General features: G+C 43.5%; 2 protein-coding genes across 2 annotated transcripts; both read right to left on the bottom strand.

Moving 5' to 3' along the window:
- Positions 1-10,286: 10,286 nt before the first annotated feature.
- LOC120662192 (probable galacturonosyltransferase 7) lies at positions 10,287-15,442 on the bottom strand. The gene is made up of 9 exons (XM_039941315.1): positions 15,028-15,442; positions 14,839-14,870; positions 14,628-14,699; positions 14,110-14,260; positions 13,503-13,564; positions 12,722-13,020; positions 12,108-12,465; positions 11,480-12,022; positions 10,287-11,146 (listed from the first exon to the last, which is right to left on the bottom strand). Exons 1-9 carry the CDS (start codon positions 15,425-15,427, stop codon positions 10,865-10,867), a joined length of 2,199 nt encoding a protein of 732 aa, XP_039797249.1. The 5' UTR covers positions 15,428-15,442; the 3' UTR covers positions 10,287-10,864.
- Positions 15,443-15,684: 242 nt separating this feature from the next.
- Positions 15,685-23,993, bottom strand: LOC120662191 (probable ATP-dependent DNA helicase RecQ). The gene is made up of 20 exons (XM_039941314.1): positions 23,836-23,993; positions 23,587-23,699; positions 23,025-23,100; positions 22,772-22,914; positions 22,047-22,133; positions 21,620-21,703; positions 20,993-21,200; positions 20,495-20,580; positions 19,795-20,026; positions 19,577-19,697; positions 19,202-19,338; positions 18,775-18,883; positions 18,042-18,084; positions 17,788-17,962; positions 17,619-17,689; positions 17,438-17,531; positions 16,959-17,195; positions 16,672-16,878; positions 16,197-16,511; positions 15,685-16,093 (listed from the first exon to the last, which is right to left on the bottom strand). Exons 1-20 carry the CDS (start codon positions 23,851-23,853, stop codon positions 15,968-15,970), a joined length of 2,682 nt encoding a protein of 893 aa, XP_039797248.1. The 5' UTR covers positions 23,854-23,993; the 3' UTR covers positions 15,685-15,967.
- Positions 23,994-24,721: the final 728 nt, after the last annotated feature.

Here is a 24,721-nt window from a genome sequence, read left to right as displayed (position 1 = left end):
GTCAAATCGGCTCTTGCATGAGGTTCATGAAGGAGCTTGTGGTACTCACCAATCGGCTCATAAGATGAAGTGGCTGATTAGGCGATCAGGTTATTACTGGCCCACTATGCTTGAAGATTGTTTCAAATATTATAAAGGAGGTCAGGCATGTCAGAGGTTTGGCAAAATTCAGATAGTGCCAGCATCAGTAATGAATCCTATCATCAAGCCGTGGCCATTCAGAGGTTGGGCCATGGATATGATTGGACAGATCAACCCGTCGTCTAGCAAGGGTCACCAATGGGTTCTAGCTGCTACAGATTATTTCACAAAGTGGGTGGAGGCAGTGCCCATGAGATCAGTAGCGTCAAGAGATGTGATCAGCTTTGTTAAAGAGCACATCATCCATAGATTTGGAATTCCTCAAACTATTACGACCGATGGGGGATCGGTCTTCATATCGGAGGAGTTCAGAAAGTTTGCTGATGACATGGGGATTAAGCTGATCAGATCATCTCCATATTATGCCCAAGCTAATGGACAGGCTAAAGCATCCAACCAGAGCCTCATCAAGCTCATAAAGAGAAAAATCGATGAATATCCTAGGCGCTGGCATGAGGTGTTATCAGAAGCTTTGTGGGCGTATTGTATTTCATGTCATGGGTCCACCAAGACGTCGTCGTACCATCTAGTCTACGGCCAAGATGTTGTGTTACCATGGGAGATCACGGCCGGATCAAGGCGTGTTGAGTTTCAGAATGATCTATCCGCTGAACAGTATGTAGCCTTGATGAATGATAATGTGGAGGACCTGACAGAGCTAAGGCTTTGGTCGCTGGAGAAGATCAAAGAAAATAAGGCTAAAGTGGCTCGTGCGTACAACAAGAAGGTCAGGCCTAAGGATTTCCAGGTTGGAGACTTGGTTTGGGAGGCAGTATTGCCATTAGGAACTAAAGATAAAAAATTTGGTAAATGGTCTCCAACTTGGCATGGTCCGTACAAGGTTGATCAGGTCTTGCCTGGGAATGCATACATGCTCGAGGAATTGGACGAAGTCAAGTTTCCTGTTGCTGTCAATGGACAACATCTCAAGAAGTATTTCCCGAGCATGTGGGAAGGCGAGTAACGAAAAGCTGATGAGATCCATCTGGCTGCAGTATAATAGGCCAACACGTTGAGTTGGCCGCAAAAAAAAAGAATCATGACAGGCCAACACGCTGAGTTGGCCAGTAATAATAAAAAAAAGAAAGAGAGAAAAGAAAAGAGATAGGCCAACACGTTGAGTTGGCCAGTAAAAAAAAGAAAAAAAAGAGATAGGCCAACACGTTGAGTTGGCCAGTAAAAAAAAGGATATATGAGGAACGAAACAGCTGATGTGTAACCATCGACTTAAGATGTTTTTAAACAAGTACAAGTTTCAGATTAACAGGCAGTACTAATTGTATCTTGAGCCTATCTACTAGTTCAGGAATTCTTCTATGACATGGATGGCTTCTATACATACGGCGTCTGCTCGTGCTATGATTGCTTCGTCATCCTTGTCATCACCTGTTACTATCTGCCGACTCAAGGTGCTTATCTCTGCAAACTCTGCTTGAATCTGCTCGGTTATTTCCTGGGTCTCTTGTTCGGAGTTTGCGATGGAAGTTTCTTCAGCCTGGATGAGCTTCTTGGTGGTACGGACCTTTTCTTCGAGTTCTGCCAGTTCTTTCTTCAGGAGGTTGAGTCGCTTCTTGTTGGCAGACACGTCAGCTTTGGTATCTAGAGTTGCCTTCTTCTGGTTGAGGGCCTTGCACTTTTGGGTAATGTCAGCTTTCAGAGAAGCTTGAGAGCGACGTGCTTCCATTCGTTGTTGTGCTTTATTCACTTCTATCCGAAAGAATGGAAGGTTGCTGGCTGGCCAGAGCTTGATTTGCAACGGCTCCGGGAGTTGGGTTTCTATTTACTCGAATATGTTCTTTATCTTGCTGGAATCATCAACCAGAGCAGTGATCGGAGCAGATAGTAGATCCTTGATGAGTTGAAGTTGGTGTGCCAAGTTAGCCGATTGCTGTAAACATGATGTTTCTGCTCCAGGGAGAGTCAGACCCATTGATGCCGAGTCAAAGGAAAGTAAATCTGAAATGTCAAAATCCTATGGACATATCTGGAGTTAGAGCAAGATACATTTATGGGGCTATCGACTGATTCAGAATTGGTTTTGTAATGTTACCTATTCTGAAGAAGTGTTGGGCGATTCAGGAGCAATCGTCCTGTTAGAGCTTGTGTTGACATCGAGAACATTGACCGTATCGGCTTGTTCTTCGTTTGCATCCATCAGTGCATCAGGGGTTGCAGCTAGCTCATGTTGATCCAGGCTTTCTGCATTGGGGATTTCTTCAGCTGCTTCCTGAAAATAGAATTACAGTCAACCAGAGTACACATGTATGAGATAAAGAAGAAGTTTCAGAGAAATGAGTTACCTGGTTGGTATTAGACTCTGATGGACTCGGGGAAGTTGGTGCTGGTTTCTTGATCACTCGCCTCGTGATCATTTTCCTTTTCTTGGTCAAGACTCGGGGGGCAACACTTGCAGAAGTTTGTCTTCGCTTGGAAGCCGACTGAAGTAAGTCTGGCTGAACAGACATTATCACTTTCTTCATTGGTGGTGATTCTTTGCAGAAGAGTACATCAGGAGCAGTTGGAAGAAAGTGGAATGGCTCACCAGTGCTGGTCGTAGGTTCTGGACCATCTTGTTGCTGCTAACAGGATTAGCAGGATTAGCCAAGAGGAAGGGATAGAGGACTCAGAGGGAATAAAGTGCATAAATTCAGTACCTCTTCCTCGAGGATTACGTATTCAGGATCGATTTGCTGCAGTCGAGGACCTAGAGCTTTTCTGAAGACATGAGTTTTCCACATATTCCACCAAGTATCAAAGCCGATTGATGAAGAGGTAAAGGACAGATCGGCTGGTATTGGGATGTGGAGGTCATCAAACATGCTAAAGCATCTTGAACTGGTAAGACCATCAGGCAGATCGGCTCTGCTCTCCACCAAGTGGTGAATATGGAAGTGGGGAGGGACCTGTCCTAGACCAAATTGCCGAGCTGCTATGGCTGGTTGGTAAGTTTCATAAGCTGGCTTGATAATTCTATTGGAGGTGCTGATGCCAACGGGGAGGAAGCCAGGTCGAATCATCAGAGAATATAGATGCCGAGTGCTGTCGTCATCGGCAAAGTTATCTAATCTAAAGGCAATTGGGTTCTCAAAGGATTCAGATTCAGTAAATGGGAAGTAGAGAGGATTATCTAGTCCTTTGTAGAAGACTCTGAACCAATTTGCTGCATCTGTTGAGTTCAATTTACTGCCAGGAAGGCTGAACAAAGCTTGGCCGTAGCTAGTACATCTAATTGGTTTGCCACTCTCATCAGGGAAAGAGTTCTTGGTCAGGCCTTGGAAGTTTGGGATATGGTGCTGAAAGTACAGTTGTGCCCACAACTGAATAAACCACCAAGGGCCTCCAGTTCTCAGTTTCTTTTGGTTAAGCAAGTTAGATGTCATCAAATGGAGATATCTGTAGGTTTCTCCAAGGAAAAGTTTACCTAGGCCGGTGCGATTGCCATGGGCCAGGTGATAGGCCAAGGGAAGATAATTCTTAGTTGGAGCTAAAGAAGGACCACAGAAGATGAAGTGCTCTAGCCAAAGATTTAAGAAGGCTATGTGTTCCTTCTCAGTCACTAGACCTTTTGTTTTCATGTGCTGACTCATGTAAGTGCCCCAGTTTGTGCGGTTAACTTTGGAAGAGAGCTTGAAGGGGACTTCTGCCATTTTGTGAGCAGCAGGATTAGGAGAATTAATGTCTAGGCCAGTGATCATGGTAACATCCAGTAGAGTAATGGTCATGGGTCCATGACCAAAGAGGAAACAATTCAGGGCATCAGACCAGAAGTAGCCGATGGTTTTCAGAAGATTTTCATCTTTGTCAAGTGGAGACAGTGATAAACTAAGTGCATCGGCTATGTTCAAATCCTGCCACAAGGGCATATGAGCTTTTGCTACTCTGCTGTACCATGTAATCCAGCTCTCAGGGGGATTAGGCCAGGCTCTTAAGCAGTCGGCCCAGAGGTTCAGATCGATGTTTTGACTCACAAAAGGGATCCTATTTGCTTCACAAGAGATCAAATCTATGGGGTTTTCATGGGTTTGTGGGCCAAGACAGAAAGATTTTGGATTGGAGGGATGCGGCGAAAGGATGTCTGACACCTGAAGTTCAGAAGTATGCATATGGTGTCAAGTTTAAAGTTTTAGTTTCAGAAGCTTGGGAAGCTGAAGAAAACTAAAGGATTGGGCCGAATATTACCTTCAGGCCGCAGATTGCCGCATCATCGATTGCAGAGTTTGTCGTCTGAGCTGCAGAATCCGCCATGATTCAGATCTGTTGACTCGAAGTTTAGTTGCTGTGGGTTCTGATTCGAATTCCGACTACTTGGAGAGTTCTTGCTCGGATTTGTAGAGCTTGGTTTTCGAATTATGCTTGGATTCAAGAGTTCGGTTTAAGGTGGAAGTGTTACTCTACTCTTGTGCGGGTTGCTTCTAGTTTGAATTCTGTCGGCTCTTGGATATTTATAGAAGCCTGATGCGTTGCCATCGGCTTTTTGGGAAGTAAATATCAGACACATGGAATTGAAAGGAAACTGATTTCATTAATGGAAAGTCCATTACAAGGAAAGCCGATTGTTACAAAGGAATTAATCCTTCAGCTTTATGATCCTACCCCTACGATGCTACCTACTACTACTGCTTGTAGGTACCTAGTACCTACGGCGCTTGGGGCTTCGGGCCGGCACATCCCCGCTGCTACCGTCACTGCTGCCATCGTCGCTATCGTCGTCGCTGCTGAAGGCGCTGCTGCCGCCTTCGGACCCGAAGTCGTTCCAGCCCTCGTCGTCGCCGCCACTTTTCTCTTCCTCGCTGTCCTCCTCGGAGGACCCGAGGAACCGGAAGGGCTTTCCGCCCATCGGCTCGTCGTCATCGGAGGGGGAGTCGATCTCCTCTTCCGAAGAGGAGTCGATTCCGTCCGAAGAAGGAGGGTCTTCTTCCTCGCCGCTCTCCGACTCCTCCTGGAATAGGAGCCGTAGGTCTTCTCCTTCAGTCATGGGTTCGTCCTCCTCGGAGGCGACCCCGAAGTCGAACTCCTTTGCATCCCAGTGCAGAGGAGCCAGCGCCTCGTAGGCTGCTGTTGGGTCCCACTCCGGCGTCGGCTCCCGACTCTCCGGAATGGAGTCGATGGAAGAAGCAGGGAGGGGGAAAGAAGAAGGAGAGGAGGAAGAAGAAGAGTCTCCGAAGGAGTTGGAGTCGGAGGAGGAAGAGATCGCCATTGCTGGGGCTGGAGGATTGGGGTTTTTCTGTGCTACTGGCTCTAGGAGGAAGAAGGAGTTTGCTGTGGAAAAGAGCCGATTCGGGTGAGATTAAATAGTGAAAAGATGGAAGACGGATCGGCAGTTTTCACGTACTACGAGAGGCCAGTTGCAGAGACGTTGCGTCTTCCTTGGTGGTTGCAGTGTGTTTAATGAGCATTAACGGGAAGATGAAGCGACGGATTGGTTTTGGAACTATCATTGCCAAAACCAGGGGGCATGTGTTATCGCCATAAATTAACAGGATTAATTTATGGGCCGAAAGCAAGATGGGCTTAAAGCAGAAGACTAAGAAGACTTGTAAATCGGCTCCTGCGTGAGCATCTGGGCCACATGGGCCATGTATCCTTAGATTTAGTTTAAGATTAGAGATAGAGTCCGATCGGGACAAGATTAGTTTAGATTGTTTCCCAAGTCTCCGGACTATAAATATGTATCCTTTGTTATTCGTAAAGGAGAGCGTCATCACGTCTCGCAAACAACAACTCTCGGCGCATCGCCACCCCTAATCCTAGGGTTTCATCCAAGTAAATGTCATGCTGCCCTAATCGCTTCTTGCGATCAGGGCAGTATTGTTCTTACTTTTACCTTGGTATTACTCGTACTGAAGCGTTTTTTATGGCGAGTAGTACTAGTTATCCTGATGTTCGTAGCATGGCTTTTAGTAGATCTGTTGTGCTTCGTTGCTTATCATCTACGAATATCATGTTGTCTCTGTGCAGTCACGTTTCAATCTCATGCTAGTTCTTGTTGCATAGAATTAGTTGCACAGAGGTAACACCCTGCTTCTTTTATGTCTAGTAGATCTGATCTGTTATGGTTTGCTCTTATCTTAAGAGTTGGCGTAATATCTGCTAGGTTAGGCCTTGCAAACGGATTGGATGATCCGGTGGTGTAATAGATGCTTTATCTTAGCCTTAATAGGGATTGTTCCGGGAATCGGCTCTTGCTAGTTCTTAGGCCTCTGTTTTGGGTTGTGGTTTAGTTGTCTGTTATGTTCATTAGGCCTAGTCACGTGTAGGATGTTCCGATCTAGCAGTGAAGCTGTTACCATCGTGGATTAGATCAATTAGATTTAATTGAAGCAGCTTTATATTTATTTGCTTTATTCATCAATATCTGGATGCAACAGATCCCATCTGACACCGGGACTCGATCGGCTCTTTAAAGCCGATGCAAGAGTCGTCCCGGGGAGGCGACCACGGCTTGGACTTACATTTACACGTGTCTTTGTATGTAGGAAACTGTTTGGAGCACGTTCACACCCTCCTGATCGGGTATAGGTCAGGTGGCACGCCCGGCTTTCCACACATTCTCCGTGCACGTGACGGAATTGCGGGCCGTCGACGAGGGAGCAGGGCCTGCCAGCGCCCCGGCGACCTCCCGGCTCTTCGTGTTGCCCGTCGCTGCTCGCCGGTGGGTTTCGACCGACAACAGTAGTACTGCTTGTCAACGGGCTCTCCTTCATTCACACCGTGGTCTACGACGCATACAAACAAACACACAATCAAAAAAAAGGAATAAAAGTTTTATCGTTGAGCTCGAACCGGAAACAACTAAGATATAGAATTCGGAGTAATATTTTCGAGCGGTTTCCTAATGGCATGGTCAAAACTAAGTTATGAGAGTCGTGTTAAAGTTTCGGGTGGATCGGAGTTCATTTGGTGCATAAAATGATAGGTTTTATAAAGGTTCAGGGCTAGATCAGGGACCTAGTTGTAATTATTTGTGGGTGGGAAGGGACTTGATTGTGATTTCTGGAAATATCCGGGCTGTACTAGAAAATAGGTACAATGGATAGTATATGAGGTTTTAGGAATTTAGGAAAAAGAATCAAATGAAACGGAGTTTAGACAGGTGAGATATGGCTGTGTAAAGATTGGGTATTAATTAATTTCCGAAAATGGATTATCAGGAGTGGGCGAGACTTAATTGCACGTGGTTTTCCTGAATGAATTTTGGGCCTTTCGACCAGCACATCTTCACGTGGGCCAGTGGCATTTTAGATTCACCCACCGATCTGTAGTTGGTGGCTAGCTGGTGGCCCATAGGATTAGCAGAAAGGAACAGGGGTGGGAGAGGGTCACGGGACGTCGTCCCCGTCTTCCCAGCGCCGCCATGGCAGCAGGCACGAGCTCTCAGCTCCACCGAAACGGCGCTCCCGGCCACCGTTCCCGAAGCCGAGGGCATGGGGGAGAGAGGAGGGAGAAGGGATCCCGTTTAGGTGACTCCGGGCATGGGAGAGCGAGCGGGAGGGGGTCCGCCCCGAGCAGCCATGGCTATGGCTCCGGGAGCTCGTGGGGAGCTCTGCACCGGCAGGGAAGAAGAAGGTCGCGGCTTGGAGAGGGTCGAGGAGGGTGTGGGGGTGCTCACCGTAGGAGGAATCGAGCTAAGATGGCTTGGTTGGGGAGATCGACGGCGGCGTTTGTGACTCTGTTCTTGGGAAAACAGGAGCGAGGAAGAAGGTGAGCAGGATGGCTTTGGTGAGCTCGGGATGGCGATGGAGGGTGGTATGGGGTGCCTTTTATAGGCGGAGAGGTCGAGCTCGGCCGGTGGCGCCTTCAATCCCGGCGACTGTGGCTACGGCCGCTCGGCGTCAACACGAACAGCGGCAAGCTTGTAGCTGAGGCGATGGCGGCGTTGAAGCGGCAGCAACGAGGCAGGCGTCGGCGTGCAGCGCGGTGTTGCTGAGATGACGGCGGAGTTGACGATGCGTGTTACGAGGCAGCGGGGCTGGCGTGCTTGGGCGCAGTGGTGCGAGCAGGGTGGGGGCACGGCGAGGGGCGGCACGGTGTAGTGCTGGGCGACTGCGTGTGGCAGGCGGCGGCGGTGTGCCAAGGTCGCCAGTGCTGTGTGGAAGTCGTCACACGGTAAGGAGAGGGAGGCGGGCCGGCGTGCGGCGGGAAGGCTGCAGCGGGGTGGGGGAGCAGGGCTGGTCGGGGTCGGGTGGCGCTCGGGAGCAGAGAGGAAGGGAAAAAGAAAAAGGAAATGGAGAAAACAAAATGAGAAAAGAGGAAAAAGAAAAAGAAAAAGGGGAAGGGGGAAAAGAGAAAAAGGGGAGACGCGTCGGCGCCGACCGCGGCAATCGGTCGCGCGTGGCCGACCAGCAGTCGAGCGACGCGGGATGGGACAGCAGCGAGGAAAGAGAGAGAATTACGGTCAGCGGAAAAAGGAACGACGGTGGAAATTGGATGTCAGGACAGCGGAACAAAATTTAGGGAGGGGATTAAATGAGCTCAACAAAATTTAGGGAGGGGATTAAATGAGCTCAACGATGAAATAATTTTTTGAAATAAATAAACTAGCGCGCGATTTAATTTTAATGGATTTTCGGGATGTCACACCCGTTTTCTAGAGTGGTAGCAATCTCACTCCACTGCTACCGATACAGTAGATCACAGTACGTAGATGCCCTTGTGAAAAGATAAACTACTTACATCATTATCGTGTGACCTTTGACGAATATATGCAGTGACTAGTACCGTATATGCTTTGGTTCGGGCCGGGATGACGTGGCTGACAGGAACATGAACAAACGGACAGATTAATCGCACTAACCATTTCTAATCCTCCCAAGACTACCGATGCATGACAACACCCATGGAAGCTTGAGCTTTTGCTATAGTGCTGTGCCATTTCTAATCCTCGGCCTGCAAAGTTGCATCACTGCATTGCCACCATTTACTATTTAATTCGCACAAGTGGCTAGTATTTGTGGCTCCTTAATGCATGTCTCTTGTGGTGGCACATGGTGTACTAGATACAAGTCAAATATTAGGAAGCTTCGATGAGCTGTGCACATACATGAAGTGGTATAAAAAATAGCACAAGTACTGGAGCGATGAACAAGTACGTCAGCCAGCACATCCAAGGGCATCACATTTTGTAACGAACCGGAAAATCCACAAGCTCTGTTCAACTGGCTTGTCGGCCAGACAGTCAGCAGTGTTTTTCTTCCACACCAAATCAGCATCAATTACTAGCTAGCAGCCACCCAGCAGTATTTTTCTCTAACAATAAATCAGCACCAGCTACCAGCCACAGCCAACAGAACAGACATGCTGCCATAGAGATCTTAATTACGAGCGCTAAGGCTGGACGATAAACTCGTAACTCGCTAGCTCGCTCGACTCGCTCGTTAGTAGCTCGGCTCGAGCTCGACTCGTTTTATAATGAGCCAGCTCGTTTTATAACAAGCCAGCTCGCTTTATAATAAGCCAACTCGAGCTGGCTCGCGAGCCATAACGAGCCAAGATAAATAACAAATATTGTATGAATTAGTTGAAACGATCAACGAATAATGATTGATCATGGTCATGGACGATAACATACCTATATTTTTCATTGTAAAATTCACATTATTTTATTTATTTCGCTTTAAATATGCATGTAATGTGTTTTTTTTTACAGATTTACGTTTATGATTTTTATGTAAATATTTTTATACTCTGGCTCGCGAGCCAAACGAGCTAGATCGAGCCACTAACGAGCCAAGCCAAACTAACTTCCTGGCTCGTTTGTATAACGAGCTATAACGAGTCGAGCCATAACGAGCCGATCTGGCTTGATATCCAGCCCTAACGAGCGCATGAGTGCATATGGGAATCTTGCTGGAAAACTTCGCAGTATTTTTTCTTATATATCAGGTTCTGCATTTAACAGGTGTGGTTCACGGTTTCAGTGGTTGGATCTGGATTGCAATCAACCAAAGTACACTGTGCCCAAGAAGTGGCCACGTCTGCGGCATACCGATTATAAATAGCACATAAGAGCTGTGTAAACATTAAAAAAAATCAGTATACCGATCAATGTGGTATGGTATAGAACTATAGATGGACTTTCATTATCAATGAAACAACATATAGGAATAACAAAATAAGGAAGCCCGGCACAACCGCACAAGCAGCACTGCAGTAGAAAACACGGACAAATAATATACAACTTGTCAGAACTGTCAGTAGGTTTGGAGAACCACCATTGCAGGATTGTAATTTTGGTAAATAAACAATGTGTGACGACTATAAGAACGAAAAAATGACTATATGAGAATACATGTGCGCCCTTATTGGCATAAGGAAAAAACAAACAAACAAATCAGCATCGACGAGCGTGACACACCACTTTTAGCAAAGGTGCCACGACTCGTCAAAAATCCTATCTAAAAAATCTGGACAGTGAGGTCTACTGGCTACTTGAAGCCTCATGCACATTCAACCATCCTTGCTGCATATTCTGACTCACGACTAGTCCTAGAATACAGAAATCGTCAATCAAGTTTGTTTTCGGTGAACAGAAGCTGCTGCCTCTACTCCGTAGTCCGTACAACACTAATGGCCAACAACCGCACCTCTTTTCCTGTTCAACAGCTGTGTTTGTTGTACCGGTGCAGAGCTTTTGAGAAGTCTTGCGTCGACAGTTCACAAACTTTAGTGAGGCCATTAGATGCAGCAATCTATTGCCATTGTTCTGATTTCAGGTCCACCTGTGTCAAGGATTTACGTTGCACTCGTCCATAAATCGGTCTCCTCGAACAAGAAACCTCCTCCAGTACTTTTTGTAGTCCGGTATACCTAGTTCAAGCCAAGGTTTCATGTTGCCATTGTAGTGCAACGATGCGGCTCTCCGAGCAACCTCTTCATCAATTCCATAATCATATCCAAGTCCAGCCAGGGTCAATTTTTCATCTAGGGGATAGATGAGATGTTGGAAGGATAGCGAGCTTAGAGGAATTGCTGCCGCTCGCAGAGATCGCTCATCCTTGAATTTAAACTGTAATAAAACAAGAACAAAATAAATAGATGCGCCAGATAATCATAAGAAGCAACATCCAAAATATACCAAGAGACTATATTTAGTGTTACATTGGAGAAAATTCAACAAATACTAAGAAAACAAATTAAAATCCAGAATAGAGAAAAAGAAAAAAAAATGCAGCATCTTTCATGCAATGTGTAATTCAAAGTTTAAACCACATGTGCACTGTGAAATAGTTCTTATCCTGTTCTAACATGCGAAGTAAGAAAGGCAGACCACCTAATGTGAATGTACCCATTTATAACATGCAGTAGCATGAAACTTACAGACCACTACAACACAACTAACCTTTTTCATGAGCAGCAGATAGTTCTCTGTAACATTATGTTCCCTCCATTTATCCAAATTAATCAAATTCACGCCTGACATCCATGCACATGACTTGGGATCATATGCTGTTTTGCCCAGTACATTTCTCATTTGACCCAGTTTCAGACCACAAAATTTGACAGCACCATTAACCTTGTCTCCCATATCAATATTCCACAAGAAAGACAGATCACGTTGAACAACTACATCATCATCCAACAGAACCACCTTGTTTAGATACTTGAATATTTCTGGAATAAGGAAATGTGAATGGCTGAAAAGTGACAGGTATTCCATTCTTGTGTTCTCAGTAGGCTGCTTAATGCTCCTAATGAGAACACGAAACTCCTCTGGCAAGTACAGCTGCTGGATATTATACTTTGGCAGCTTCTCCAAAATAATGGCCTCATAGTTTATAACATGGATAACTGCATTTTTATATGAATTCCTGGCAAACCAGTATTTCATGGCATAGAAGTTCTGAGCATCAGTTAGGATATGAAAAGCAAGATTGCCTGGCTCCTGCAAAAAGATGAAAGAACGCTAGGGTTAACCAGCTCAGAAGATAGTGTACGAATTATTAACACTGTAAATATCAGTCAAATACCTTGCAACTGCTCACAGTTGAGTTGATCACTACAGAAGCCGCAAGAACGTTCTTAGATAGTATAACATAGTGCATATATTTTGGACTGTTGAACTTGCCAGAAGGAGAATCATCTGAATCCAATGAAGATGATTTGAAATACTCTAACGTCAACCTCATATTAAGGCAATGATGACTTTTCTGTAATGTCTGGGCACCAAGGTTGTACAGGAATGCACTCTGCTTCATATGAAAATGAGCTTCATCCTCAGTCATATCAAGTATTTGGCGAAGCTTCCTGTCAACATTCTTACAGTCCACCGTGCAAGATTTGGATCTCGCAATTGTTCGCTCCATCTGCTCCATCCTCTTGTTGATACTGAAATCACCAAGACAATTGTCATTCAAATTATCAAAGTAGTAACTCCTAGCAATGATTGGAAATAAAGTCCCTAGGTCGAATGAAATATATTGACTCCTATGCTCCATCCTAGGTTTGACTCAGCATAGATATATGTTATCGTAAAAATCATTCAGAAAAAGAAAGATTGTTTTAACTTAAACATAATCTACAATTCAGCTTTAGGACTAATCACAGTGAACTATGATCTTAAGCAATAAAATTTAATTCTCACAATGATGGTAGATCAGCATCGACTGTTGATACACTAAGCACCCTCTCATGTTCTTGTATGTTTTGCTTCATTTCCTGAGTCAGAGCTTCATGTCCTTGAAGTTTTGCAATACTCGGATAGTATGAGCGTGCTACAAAGAGTTGGTCTTTTAGCCTCTTCACTATGGAATCTTTCATTACTTCTTTGTGTTCTATGGACCAGAGACAATAACTTCCAAATTCAAGTTGACAAGCCTTCGCCTTTTCCACTTCATCAGCTTTTGCAACTTTTTGTCGCCCTTGTACATCTTTGCTAATCTCCTGAAACGATAAGTGTGCATTATGGTCTAGCATCAGCATAACTCAGGCTGATGTAACAGATCTGGAGGAACTAGAAAGAACAAAACATGAAGTTATGCTTTGAAAAAAAGTAGATGCACTAAACTCTATACTCAAGATTGTCATAAGCTTAACTTTTTAAACTCTAGGACTAGTAATGATGATGGGAAATGATTCAAAGTGCTGCACCATGTAAACTAATATATGCTTATTTTAGTGTTATTCTTGCTGAGGAAAACTAATATATGATTATTTTAGTGCTATCCTTGCTGCCAGTCAGCTACTATACACTCCTACTGTCTTGTGGAAAACATGCTTTCAAAGTACAGTTTCATATAGCCAGAACAGGACACCATACTTCCATTATATCAACAAAAGATGTCTTAAATAAGCAAATTCTGAAATGACATGAAATAGCAATTCCAAAGCAACAAAGTACAACTTTGAGCACTAAAGATCCATACTCTTGTCTCTCGAGTTGATTCCGCCACAGCCTTTGATGGTTCAACTTTTGGTGCTGGAGGAGCTGTGTATGATAGAAATTATAGTCAAATGTAAAGAAAAGCAAAATGACTACAGCATCAGACATGAAAAAAATAAGGTAGGAAAAGATAACCATCCAAAACAGATGGACTGTAACCTCCAAACAGCTCTGACCAAATATCCACTAGTCAATAGTCATAAGGGCAACTATATGAGAGTCAATATACCCAGGGGGTGGCTTGGCTGCCTGGAGATAGCTGGGTAAAAATAATTGCTGCTAGGTTCTAGAGTAAATCTTGGAAGGGAGGGAACCAAGAGGGAGGAAATGAAAAAACTTATTTGATATCAGAAATTTTGGTGAACATCAGAAAGTGAAAGACTCAACCGCTATGACATTAGAAAGCTAATTTCACAGCCGAAATTATGTCCACATATAATTTATTAATTTTCACATGGGTACCATTGAGGCCACATATAACCCCAATGACCAGGTTTGGTAAGCTGGCAGGCTACTCTGCATAGCTCAAAATTTACACACCATGAACAATGAATCCTTTTGGCCTTGTACTGATGTCTGATATGACATACCTTTTGATTTAGCACCACCACTTGTCGAATGGCTATCAATTTGCTTATGCTGATCAATGACTCCTGCACTAACTTTGGAGATCCTCTTCTCTGGTACATGCTGATGAATGACTCCTGCACTGCCTCTGGGGATCTTCTTTTCTGGTGCATCCTGAGGAAAATGTAACCGTCATGGACTGTAGATGCAATCCTATCAACTCTTAAGCAACTTTGGGAGATACACTCTTACAGATTCACAAACGTAACAAGGGGGGGAAATGATCAATCGACTTTCTTTAACATGTAGAAAACATTATCCCCACAGAGCTAAGAAGTGAGGAACACGACACAAGGCACTGCCTGTTATTACAAATTCATGACCTTAGACAAGCTTCAAAAATCCTGGTGGGTCTTTGGAAGGTGGTCACGAATAGGAGTAGACATCAATGCCGCACCCCCAATAGAGTCGTCACTCCAATGTCCAAACGAAAATAAAAGTTACAAAACAATCACCATCAATGGAGTAATAGATAACAGACCTGTCTCCGTCCGCTGATAGCGCCAGGACGACCCCTCTTCTCGGCGTGATCCAACGAAGGCAGAACGACCTCCTAATCCAACGCGGTAATCACAACAAGGAAAAGAAGAAGCAGTGGCAATGAGTCACGTCCGCTCGCACATGGTGGCATCCAAATCAATCAGCATCAACAGCGACTACGCAGAAAGGGGGACAGACAAACAGTGCGCTACCTGTCGGTGCCGCTCCTCCGTCGTCACGTACCCTGCATCGCACACCAATCGGAGAGTAAGGCAACCGAAATCCCCAGGACGAAGCGGTTAAACGACAAAGCAGCGCGTTAATCGAACAACCGCTAGACCCCCAGATCCACCGGCGGAGGCGGCGATCCGAGCATTGAGGGGAAGCCCTGGGCTACATACCGGAGGGGGCGCGGTCGAAGAGGAAGGCGAAGGGCACGAGCAGGGAGCAGAAGACGAGCGCCAGCACCGCCACGCGCGGGCCCCTCCGCCTCTTGAGCGCCGCCGGCAGCAGCGGCTGCGCCTTCATGGCCTCCTCCTCCTGGGGTTGGCGGCGCCCGCGACCTCTCCGCTGATCATCGCACTGCAGGCGACCGAATTGCTCCGAATGCTTGCCGACTGCCGAGTTCGAGGAGGCAGTTGCGTTGCGTTGCGTTGCGACGGGATTTGCTTTGATCGCGGCCGGGCCGGCGGCGCAGTGCGGTTTGTTGAGCCCAGTGACTGAACTGGATGCTGGTCGGTTGGTGACCTCAACCTCGTGCGCTCGTGCCGGGTACGTTAAAGGCAGGGCGTGCGTACCCATCGACCACGTGAGGTACGAATTTTTTTCAAGAAAATATTCACCTGCTTTTTATTTATATTTGAAAGCAAATATTTCGTAAAGACAAAAAAAAGCAAGTATGAAATAAACTAATTAGCTTTTTGTAAACATAATCTATTTGAAGATAGAGATTTCTGTTTTTTTTAACACCTGAGTCACATTTTCGAAGATCAAACTGTTAAACAGGTGTACGCTTCAACACAAGAGGAAAAAGAACGGAATGAATTAGCAAAGAAACCTGAGATAAATCCATGAATCATTGAAACCCATGCATGAGACGAGGCACAACTAGAGGCCGTCGGGTCCCCAACAAGCGCTCGTATCGTACAACTTCTGGTCGATCACCAAAACGTGCACATGCACACCAGCCGGAACAGCGATGTTGCTGATAAAAGTTTCACCTAACCATAGTCCAATCAGACTCCAACGCCACCACCAGCATATATACACATCCAGGTGCAACCCTAGCCTAGGCCGGCAAGCTCTTAGACATGGGTTTTAGCGACCCCTCAGTTTGCTACATTACATGATCATGTATTTCCCATTTTTCTTGTAAATTTCGAATTCGGATTCGAGGCTGTCCAATATCTCGACAACTGATTCTCTCTTGGATCCATTGAAATGCTTGACAACATCGTCTAATAACACCTGAAAACATATCGAATCGTCAGCACTCAAACACAGGACGACAGGAACGACAAGGGTTTCCAACCGAGATTCAGAAAAAAATGTTTGGGCGGCGTCTCCTTACCCCATCGCGGCTGGCGACAAGCTCTAGTACAGATTCTTCAGTGGCACTAGTTGTGCCAGAAGATTCAACTCCATGCTCCTCTATCTTCTGCAGTTTCATTGCTGGCTCCTCAGCAGAACCAAGCATGCCGTCGGTTTGGCCTCTCTTTGCTGAAGGGTTTGCATCACAGGCATCTGCCGTCTGGACACCATCTGCTGGATTATCATTTTCGCTGGCTTCACTTGCATGGGAGGAAGCAGGAGCGTTACTAAAAATCTGCTCTGACAATCCACGTCCCTCAATCGTCAGGAATGTCTTGATCATGTCGTAAGTTACCTGCAATTGTCATGTAGCATTTATTTTCAAAGTAAAGTAAACATTCATAACAGCTTTGGATGAACACATACAATTAACTATACACCTTGTTTCTTTGGAAGCAATACTATGCATAAATCATGAATATATATGGAGTGACAATGTACTGAGGGAATATTACATTCTCTGGGAGCTCCTCTTTGATTGGCTTCAACTTGTCACGTGATCCAACCTTTGATATTGCAAGACGGATCCCTGAGGCTATCTCAGGTGTCAGCCCTACCTCCCTGCAAAACCGACTCCAGTCCAACTCACATCCTTCTCGAGCAGCATCAAGTATGTAGGCAATAACTGTTTGCTCTTTTATTGGCACTGCTCTGCGAAAATACTAGAACACACAAGCATGTTAAGCTGTGAACTTGAGTATACCATCAGTGGAAGACAAAAATGAAAACAACAGTAACTCACAGTAATTTTTAGGAATGAGAACTCCTGCTTCTGCCACAATTCCCATGCAGTCAACTTTGCATCACCCAAGATCCCAGGAAGATTGTTTTGCACAGGTTCTGGCACACCAGCTATATTCTCTACAGCTGGATTTATTGTCGGTGGTGGTGATGGTGAATTATCTAGTGGAAGGTTTAACTCCTTCGACAATTGTGTGATATTTTGGATAAAAGTGTGACTGAAACGCGAGATAAAATGCTGCAAAAAAAAAATCAGATGTGTCAATATAGAGTATAAGAGGGAAAAGAACGGTCACACTACTGTGTATTTTAAAATTGGATGCACTGAAGAAATGCATAGTATTCAACAACAACAACAACAACAACAACAAAGCCTTTTGTCCCAAGCGAGTTGGGGTAGGCTAGAGATGAAACCCAAAAGACACAAAGGTCATGGTTCAAACACTGATAGTTTGCTATGTATAGTTTTCAACGTAATACCTGGTTGACACCATCGATGTTAGCAAGTCTAGCTCCAGTAGAAGGCCTCATCTTTGCAAAGTTTCTTATTGTCTGATCACCACATATGGCATATCTGTAACAAGTGGGATTAAAAAAAATCACTGAAAAACGAAGATTCCTTAACTCATTGTTATTATCGTTTGATTTTTTTTTTACTCACGGAGCGGTCCCGATATTTTGAGCAAGCTCCATCCTGACATTGAGGAGCATTTGATACAGTTTTGATTCATCCTGAAAGAAATTTAAATCAGACACAAAATAGCCTAAATGTCCAGGGTAAGTAGTGGGTGGGTGGGTGGGGATCAGCAAATTACAATTGAGGAACCTACCTCAGAAAATTTTTCAGACTCTAATGTGGGCACAAGATTTGAGCCACCACCTTCTTTGTGCTGCGAACTACCATGTTCCTCTAAATCAATCATCTCTGCAGTCAGCTGTAAAATCAGTGGTGTTCCATCTATTCTATGAGCAGCAGAGAGAAACTTGACCCCTTTTGGACTGACACTGAATATATAAATGCACAGTTAGTGGTCGGGAATGATTAGAATGACTACAAAGCAAAAGAAAAACAGTGACAAAGCACCTGACACATCTAAATGTATCACGGACAGTCTCCTTCAAGTAATCTGCGCATAGATAAAAGAAGACAATGAATAAATAAACGCACATTTCAGGGTGATAAAATATTTCAGTATCCTACAACTGATACAGAGCATTTGCTCGGTGTAGCCATACATCAAGTATACATTCAAATAGAGGTTTAAAAAAGTGTGAAATCAGTAGCTGACATGTTCATGAATGCACTTTCTAATTGACATCAAATTGGTCGAAAGATGCGCCTTCAAATTGGTGCATACTTTCTAAGCTTTACATGTTTCAAGATTAGACTAAAAAAGGATAACCAGCCTACTCTTTGAAAAGACATTGCACTAAGAGTCAATTCAGTGTACCATTATTATGGACATATTACTGTGAATATCTTTTAAGGGCAAAAGGAAGTTACTGTTGGCACAGGTTATGCCATTTGCTTGCATAGAAAATGTAGACCATAACTCTCTTCTTAATACAAATCTACAGTCTTCCTGTGTATTCTACAAAATGATCAAGGGCATAGGGTTTACGAAAACGTTACTTCTACTCACAAGAACAAAGTGTAGCACTATCTCCAAATCTTTTCCTAATCCTATCTTTCTCAGGAAAAAGAAAGCAAGAGAATCGGCTTTGCACATGGAGAGCCAACAATTTTAAAAAGTGCTGCTTCATATGACTTGCGAGAATGACCAATTGAATGGAGAGGTTGGCAACAGTATTAGTACCATGTGCAATAAGGAGGCCACCAAGTGCTTTCCACCAGTTTGGTGAGTAGTCTTTACCTCGCCCATGCATTTGTAGCTTATCATAATTGTTTTCAACAATTTTCTTGGCCTACAAAATGTGAACATCTTTCTTTCAAGAAGGAGCAATCTAATGACCAAGATTAAGTTCTAAAAATATTTACTATTCAATCTACCAATTTGAGCTCATAGAGTAAAAATACTGTGGAAGACTTCAAAAACCTATATGATCTAGTATATGCCAAGAGTGCAGCAAAGGTAATAGTACTTTCCATTGAAATGATTAACTAGGAGTAATCCTGTCCAATATGGTTGTTCCCAGCAATAAAATTATCAGCACATACGTTTGAACAGTCAGTGTATGTCGCAATTGCAGAAAATGTGAAACAAAAAAAGGGTAGAAACTTACTCGTGATCCACGGAGAACATCAATAGGTAAATTGAGGCCCCAGCGTCCTCCACAAGATTTTATGCACGACAGCAACAAAAAAGTTTCTTTTGACAAATCTCTCACATTTTTCACTGCTGTGCAGTTATCACAGTTACCTGTATAGCAAGAGATGTGGGGTTATTAATCATTTAATCAATATGTTACTGCAAGGCAAAATCCAGTGGTTGTGACTTGTGATAAGATTGCATGATACCTCCTAACCCAATAGATTAAACAAGGATAGGAATAAGCAAAAGAAACCTAAACAATTTCAGTTTGACAATATTCACAAACAAAGTCCAACAACTTCTTAAAATTGTTCTTTTATTTATTTTAAAAAGAAGAAGAGAATACCACAGTCAGAGTTGAGCTCTTCGCCAAAATACTGCAATAAGAACCTTCTACGGCACGTAGCAAGGAGGCAATATTTTTGTGCTGCCATGAAGGAATCTATGATTGCTTTCCTCTGGGTGCCCTGTTTGATGAATTGAAACATTAAGAAAAGGAGTCGTACATAACAAGCTCTAGGTTGCAGGGATGTGAACAAACATCCAACATGCACAGTTACGTACATTTTTTGCATCAGCACAATAAAAGTCAACTTTTGTAACATCGCTTCTTTGGTAATATAGCCAGCAGACTGAAGACAGACCATCTCTTCCACAACGCCCACTTTCCTGGTAGTAGGACTCTAGGCTCTTTGGACATCCATAGTGTATTACACATCTAACATCAGGCTTATCAATACCCATCCCAAAAGCTATAGTTGCCACCATCACACGAACTTCATCCCTGATGAAGGATCTGCAAAGGAGCACCATGACAAGATGAATCATAATGCTGCCACCATAGTTTGTAAGAAAAACTGGATCCATAAATCACATTACTGACTATCCTTATGCCCCTCGACTCATGCATTTGTCTGATTGTCTAATTATATGATCGATGCAAATCTAACAGAACAAAGATATTTCAGCAAATAATTTACAGTGAATGTTGAGAATAAATAATAAATCAAATACTAGCCCTTGTGAACCACATGGCATTCCATGCCTCGCAATGAAATGGTCAATCATTCCAGTAATAGGCCAACATAAACAATTCAACAAAACCATTTGTCAGAGAGAAATGTTGATAATTGGTTCAAAATATCATTTGAACATTGGCCAAAACTTGAAGCAATATAGTTGGAGGATTTAGATTGTTCAAGGAAAATGGAAGTAAAAGCAAAACAATATTACATCCAAACAGCCAGTGAAATAGATAACAAACCTATGGGATTCCTCTCTAGCTCTACTGCCCATTTTACCATGGTAAATTCCAGACTTGATTCCAGCAGTAACCAATGCATCATGAACCTGGCAAAAAGATTATTTATGTACCCAAATTAAGACAGCAGAAAGTATGTACTAAACTAAAAGCAGGTCACACAACCAATAAAGAACCCCAACTTTATCAAATTATTTTAGAATTCGTGAAATCACGCTTCCAAATTTTATTAGACTTTAGTGAATCCATCCTTGTAATGTGAACGGAATCTGAAAGTTCCCACATGGCCACATTGACCAGAAAATAAAGGAGGTGCTGTTAGCCTGTTACTCAAACAAACAAAAGCAAATATTAAGGAACTCACATTGCAAGAATTTGATGTGCATCTATATAATTTGAACAGTGCACAACTCCTATTTTAAAGGAAAACAGGAAAAAAATGCATACTCCAGCATTAGGATTTGCAAGTTCAAAATTATACAGTTCTGAAAATTCACAAACCTGTTCGGTCTCCCGGATGGTAGTACAATACACTATTGTTGACTCACCCGCAGCATTCCTCTTTGAAACATCTTTCACAAGTTCATTGATAAAGGATATAGATCGATTGCATGACTTGACACCATAGAAAAGGTTGTGACGATCAAACGATCCAACCACAACGTGAGGATCGCAAAGAACCAAAGAAGTAGAAATATCTCTGCGTACCCTGCAATTAGACTTCAAGTGGCGTTAGGAACTTGGTACAGAGAGAAAAAGGACAATACCAGCTCTAAAAAGCACCTGCAACGTGGCTCCACAAAAAAAAAATGAAATCTCATGTTGACAATCCCCAGCTAAGGTATAGCTGTTATGTCTGTCTGGCGGGTTCAACTGCTTGTATAGTCTATGCATATGTTATTATGACACTAGGGATACGATTTCATCAGTTCTGGGATGATGAAAAATCAAACCACTATTAACCTCTAAGGATCTAGTGCTGATTATTATTATGTTTAGGGAGTTCTGTTGTTCTAAAGCTATAATTTTCACCTTGTCCCTTTAAGCAAAGGAAGATTAGATACAATCAAAAGAAGCATAAAAAGCAAACATTAAGAAAAGAAGGTGATCGAGTAGTAACATCCATACCTTTCAGTGGCTGTGGCAGTTAATGCAACAAAGGGAACGCCCACAAGAAGGTCACGCAATAGATGCAACTCCTTGTACTCCATCCTGCATTAGTGCATTAAGAGTCTGGATTATGGGAAACAGTTTGAGGTGGGTGGGGCCGTCGGGGTGGGGGGATGCTGATTGACTCCAATAGACTCAATAGCAAATAATGGGGTAGGGGAACTATAAAAGATGAAAAAAAAACATGCACATGAAGGAGCAATAGCATCAGCCCAAAATCTGGATACATTAGAACATACAGTAACTAGTAATTACTACAAATACATTTTCCATAAGTGCATACGGGATCTTCCAAAATGCATAAATATACTTATGAAACTCAAATCACTAAATACCAGTTACTTTTGTGAGAAGTGATTTGTTTATCAAAAGAAGAAAAAACAACCTGAAATCATGTCCCCATTCTGATATGCAATGCGCTTCGTCAACGGCCAGCAAGCATATTCCGGCAGCCTGCAAGTTATTCCAAAACCTGGACTAACATGAAAAATGGTAAGTAAACAGAACACAAGCTGCATGCCTTATTTGTTTTGTTGCTTTCAGAAGTAGGGAGGACCTTACTATTTACATACAAAACACAAAGTTCTGAAAGGCCAATCGAAACTAAATTTACTAAGGTCACGGGACTATTACATGAATATCAATCTATTTAGAACAAAATTCTTTTAGTCGTATTGCAGCCAAGTCAGAAGCCAGGGCAAGAAGCCTTTCATTGAGCAAATCTATATCTGCCGCTAGCATTACTTTCATCAATTTTCATTTGGAGAAATTTTATCAAAGAAGCACCTATTCATTTGGAGCTAGATATCCCAACAGCCAAAGATTGTAACTTGTAAGCTCTTTAAAATAAGTTTTTTACTTGAAGGAAATAAGAATGACGTGAGCTATAATTGAAAGTAACCATCTAATTACAAAATATGTACATGCCTTCATTTTCAGCCAAAGTATCCACATTTTTTTCGATTTATCCTACATAATCAGACGGTCAAGTTTTGCAATTGCCTACTATGGTATCACAATAACAAGTCGAGCACTACAGGTTTAATAGTAAAACAAACCATAAGCTTAAGACACCCTCTGAAGTATTTATAAAATATCACAGGATTTTACCTTGAAGAAAGTGAAATTGCTTTCTCTGGTGTCATGTACAGAACATCAAACATGCCTTTTTCAGCCTCGCTGCTGGCTGAGCTATTTGTTTGGGTGCTGCCCAGGTACTCAGATTTAACACCTTTTTGTTTTAAACTCATAACCTATTTTATGAAAATGAAAGCCACAGCAAGCCTTTTAGTAAAAAACAAGAAAAGGGAAGACCATAATCAGAAGAGCATCAACGCTATTGTACTGAACACTCCAGACTTACCTGGTCTTGCATCAGGGACAGAAGAGGGCTTACAACAACAGCTGTCTTCTTTGTAACCAGTGGGGGTATTTGATAGCTGCCAGAATGGAATTTGTCGTGATCAAATGGTAATTTTGTATGTGAAAAGAAATAATCAGATACTAATCGATTAATAAATGAGTTGACGAAAACAGGAATGCAATTTTTTTCCTCTGGGATGGAAATGCAGAAGATTTACAAACGAGAAAATAAATTTCTATAGTTGTAAGAAACAAATCCGCAAATTGTAAGTGTTTAGTTTTAACAACATAAGGAGCAGAGAAAAGTGTGCTCTAGTCTTTTTGAGTAAGACAATTTAACTGGTTTTGGCAAGACGTTTTATAATCATGATTGCCTAAGTGGACTTAGCCTCCAACTGACCTGATGAATTGTTGGCACGAAATGTATCTTTACAGGCCACATTTCTACCAACGTTGTTTTTTTCCCCCGAACGACCACAACCAACGAAAATGTATTTAATGGGACCATCAACACCCATCAATCAACCAATCTCGAACAAGCGAGGGGAGCGGTGTCGACTTACCAGATGGATTTGCCGCTGCCGGTGGCCATGACGACGAGGCAATCCCGTCCATCCAGGACCTTCTGTATTATCTCCCTCTGGTACGGTCGGAACGACGAGTACCCGAAATAGCCCTGCACAAGTGCAGCATACAGAAACGCCCGGATTAGACCAATGCCAGGAGTTAGGATTCTAGCGCGCGGCAGCGGCGGCGCGGACCCACGGAGCCTAGGGTTTGGGGGCGTGGAGTTGGAGCAATGAGATGCTTGCCTTCAGCGCCGCCTCCATTCTGGCACGGAGCTCCGCCGGGATGGCTGGATGGGAGCGGAGAGGTTTCGTCTCGAGGAGGAGACGAAGAGAGGGCTCGTGGCGGCCGGCGAAGATGGGGGCTTTGGCCGTTTGGGGAATGGGGAATGGAAGGGGAAGCGGCGGCGTTTCGGCGATTTTCCCGCCAAATCCATCCTCTCCAGGTATTGGAGCCTAGTGGGCCGTGTAGCCCGTTAGGATTTGGGCCTTGATAGTAGGGTTCCTTCACCGCCGCCGTTTCGAGTTAAGCATTTTGCATTTTTGCTTATGATTGGCCACCACTATAGCTGATACTTCATAATATATGCGATGAAATGTATCAATATTCAAGACAAGGCTCATGTGACAAGATGAATGCCACGACATAATCTAGTATGAAAACAATGATAAGCAACGATTATCATGTGAACTGGGATATGTGTTAATGATGAATAATTTACTCAAATATCTAAGTAAAGCTTATTGAAGAATGTGATATTCAAAAGGAAAAAGTCTAATTTACTACCCCAACTATCCGTTTTGTCCAAATAACCCCCGATCTATTTTTGGGTTTACTAAACCCCCTCCCTTTGCTAAACTGGGTTACTATTCACCTTTAGGCACTAATCCAATCTGGTTTTGATGACTAGGAGGGTGGTTTGCTGACTGGGCGCGACACATGGTGTTCCAACGTGGCAAAAGAGGTAAGGTCCACAAAACCCCTACGACCGGCCCAGCCCAACAAGCGCTCCCTTTCTCTGTCTGTTTTCTCCTCTGCACACTCTGCGACGCCTTCGACTCTGCCGTCGTCGCCAGGTTCGTCGTCGTCGTCGTCCCAAAGGGAATGATCGCAGGTGGAACAAGTTGATCG

This window comes from Panicum virgatum, chromosome 2N (assembly GCF_016808335.1).
Source record: "Panicum virgatum strain AP13 chromosome 2N, P.virgatum_v5, whole genome shotgun sequence".
In the NCBI taxonomy this organism is placed as follows: Eukaryota; Viridiplantae; Streptophyta; class Magnoliopsida; order Poales; family Poaceae; genus Panicum; species Panicum virgatum.
This window is presented reverse-complemented; position numbering and strand designations above follow the sequence as displayed.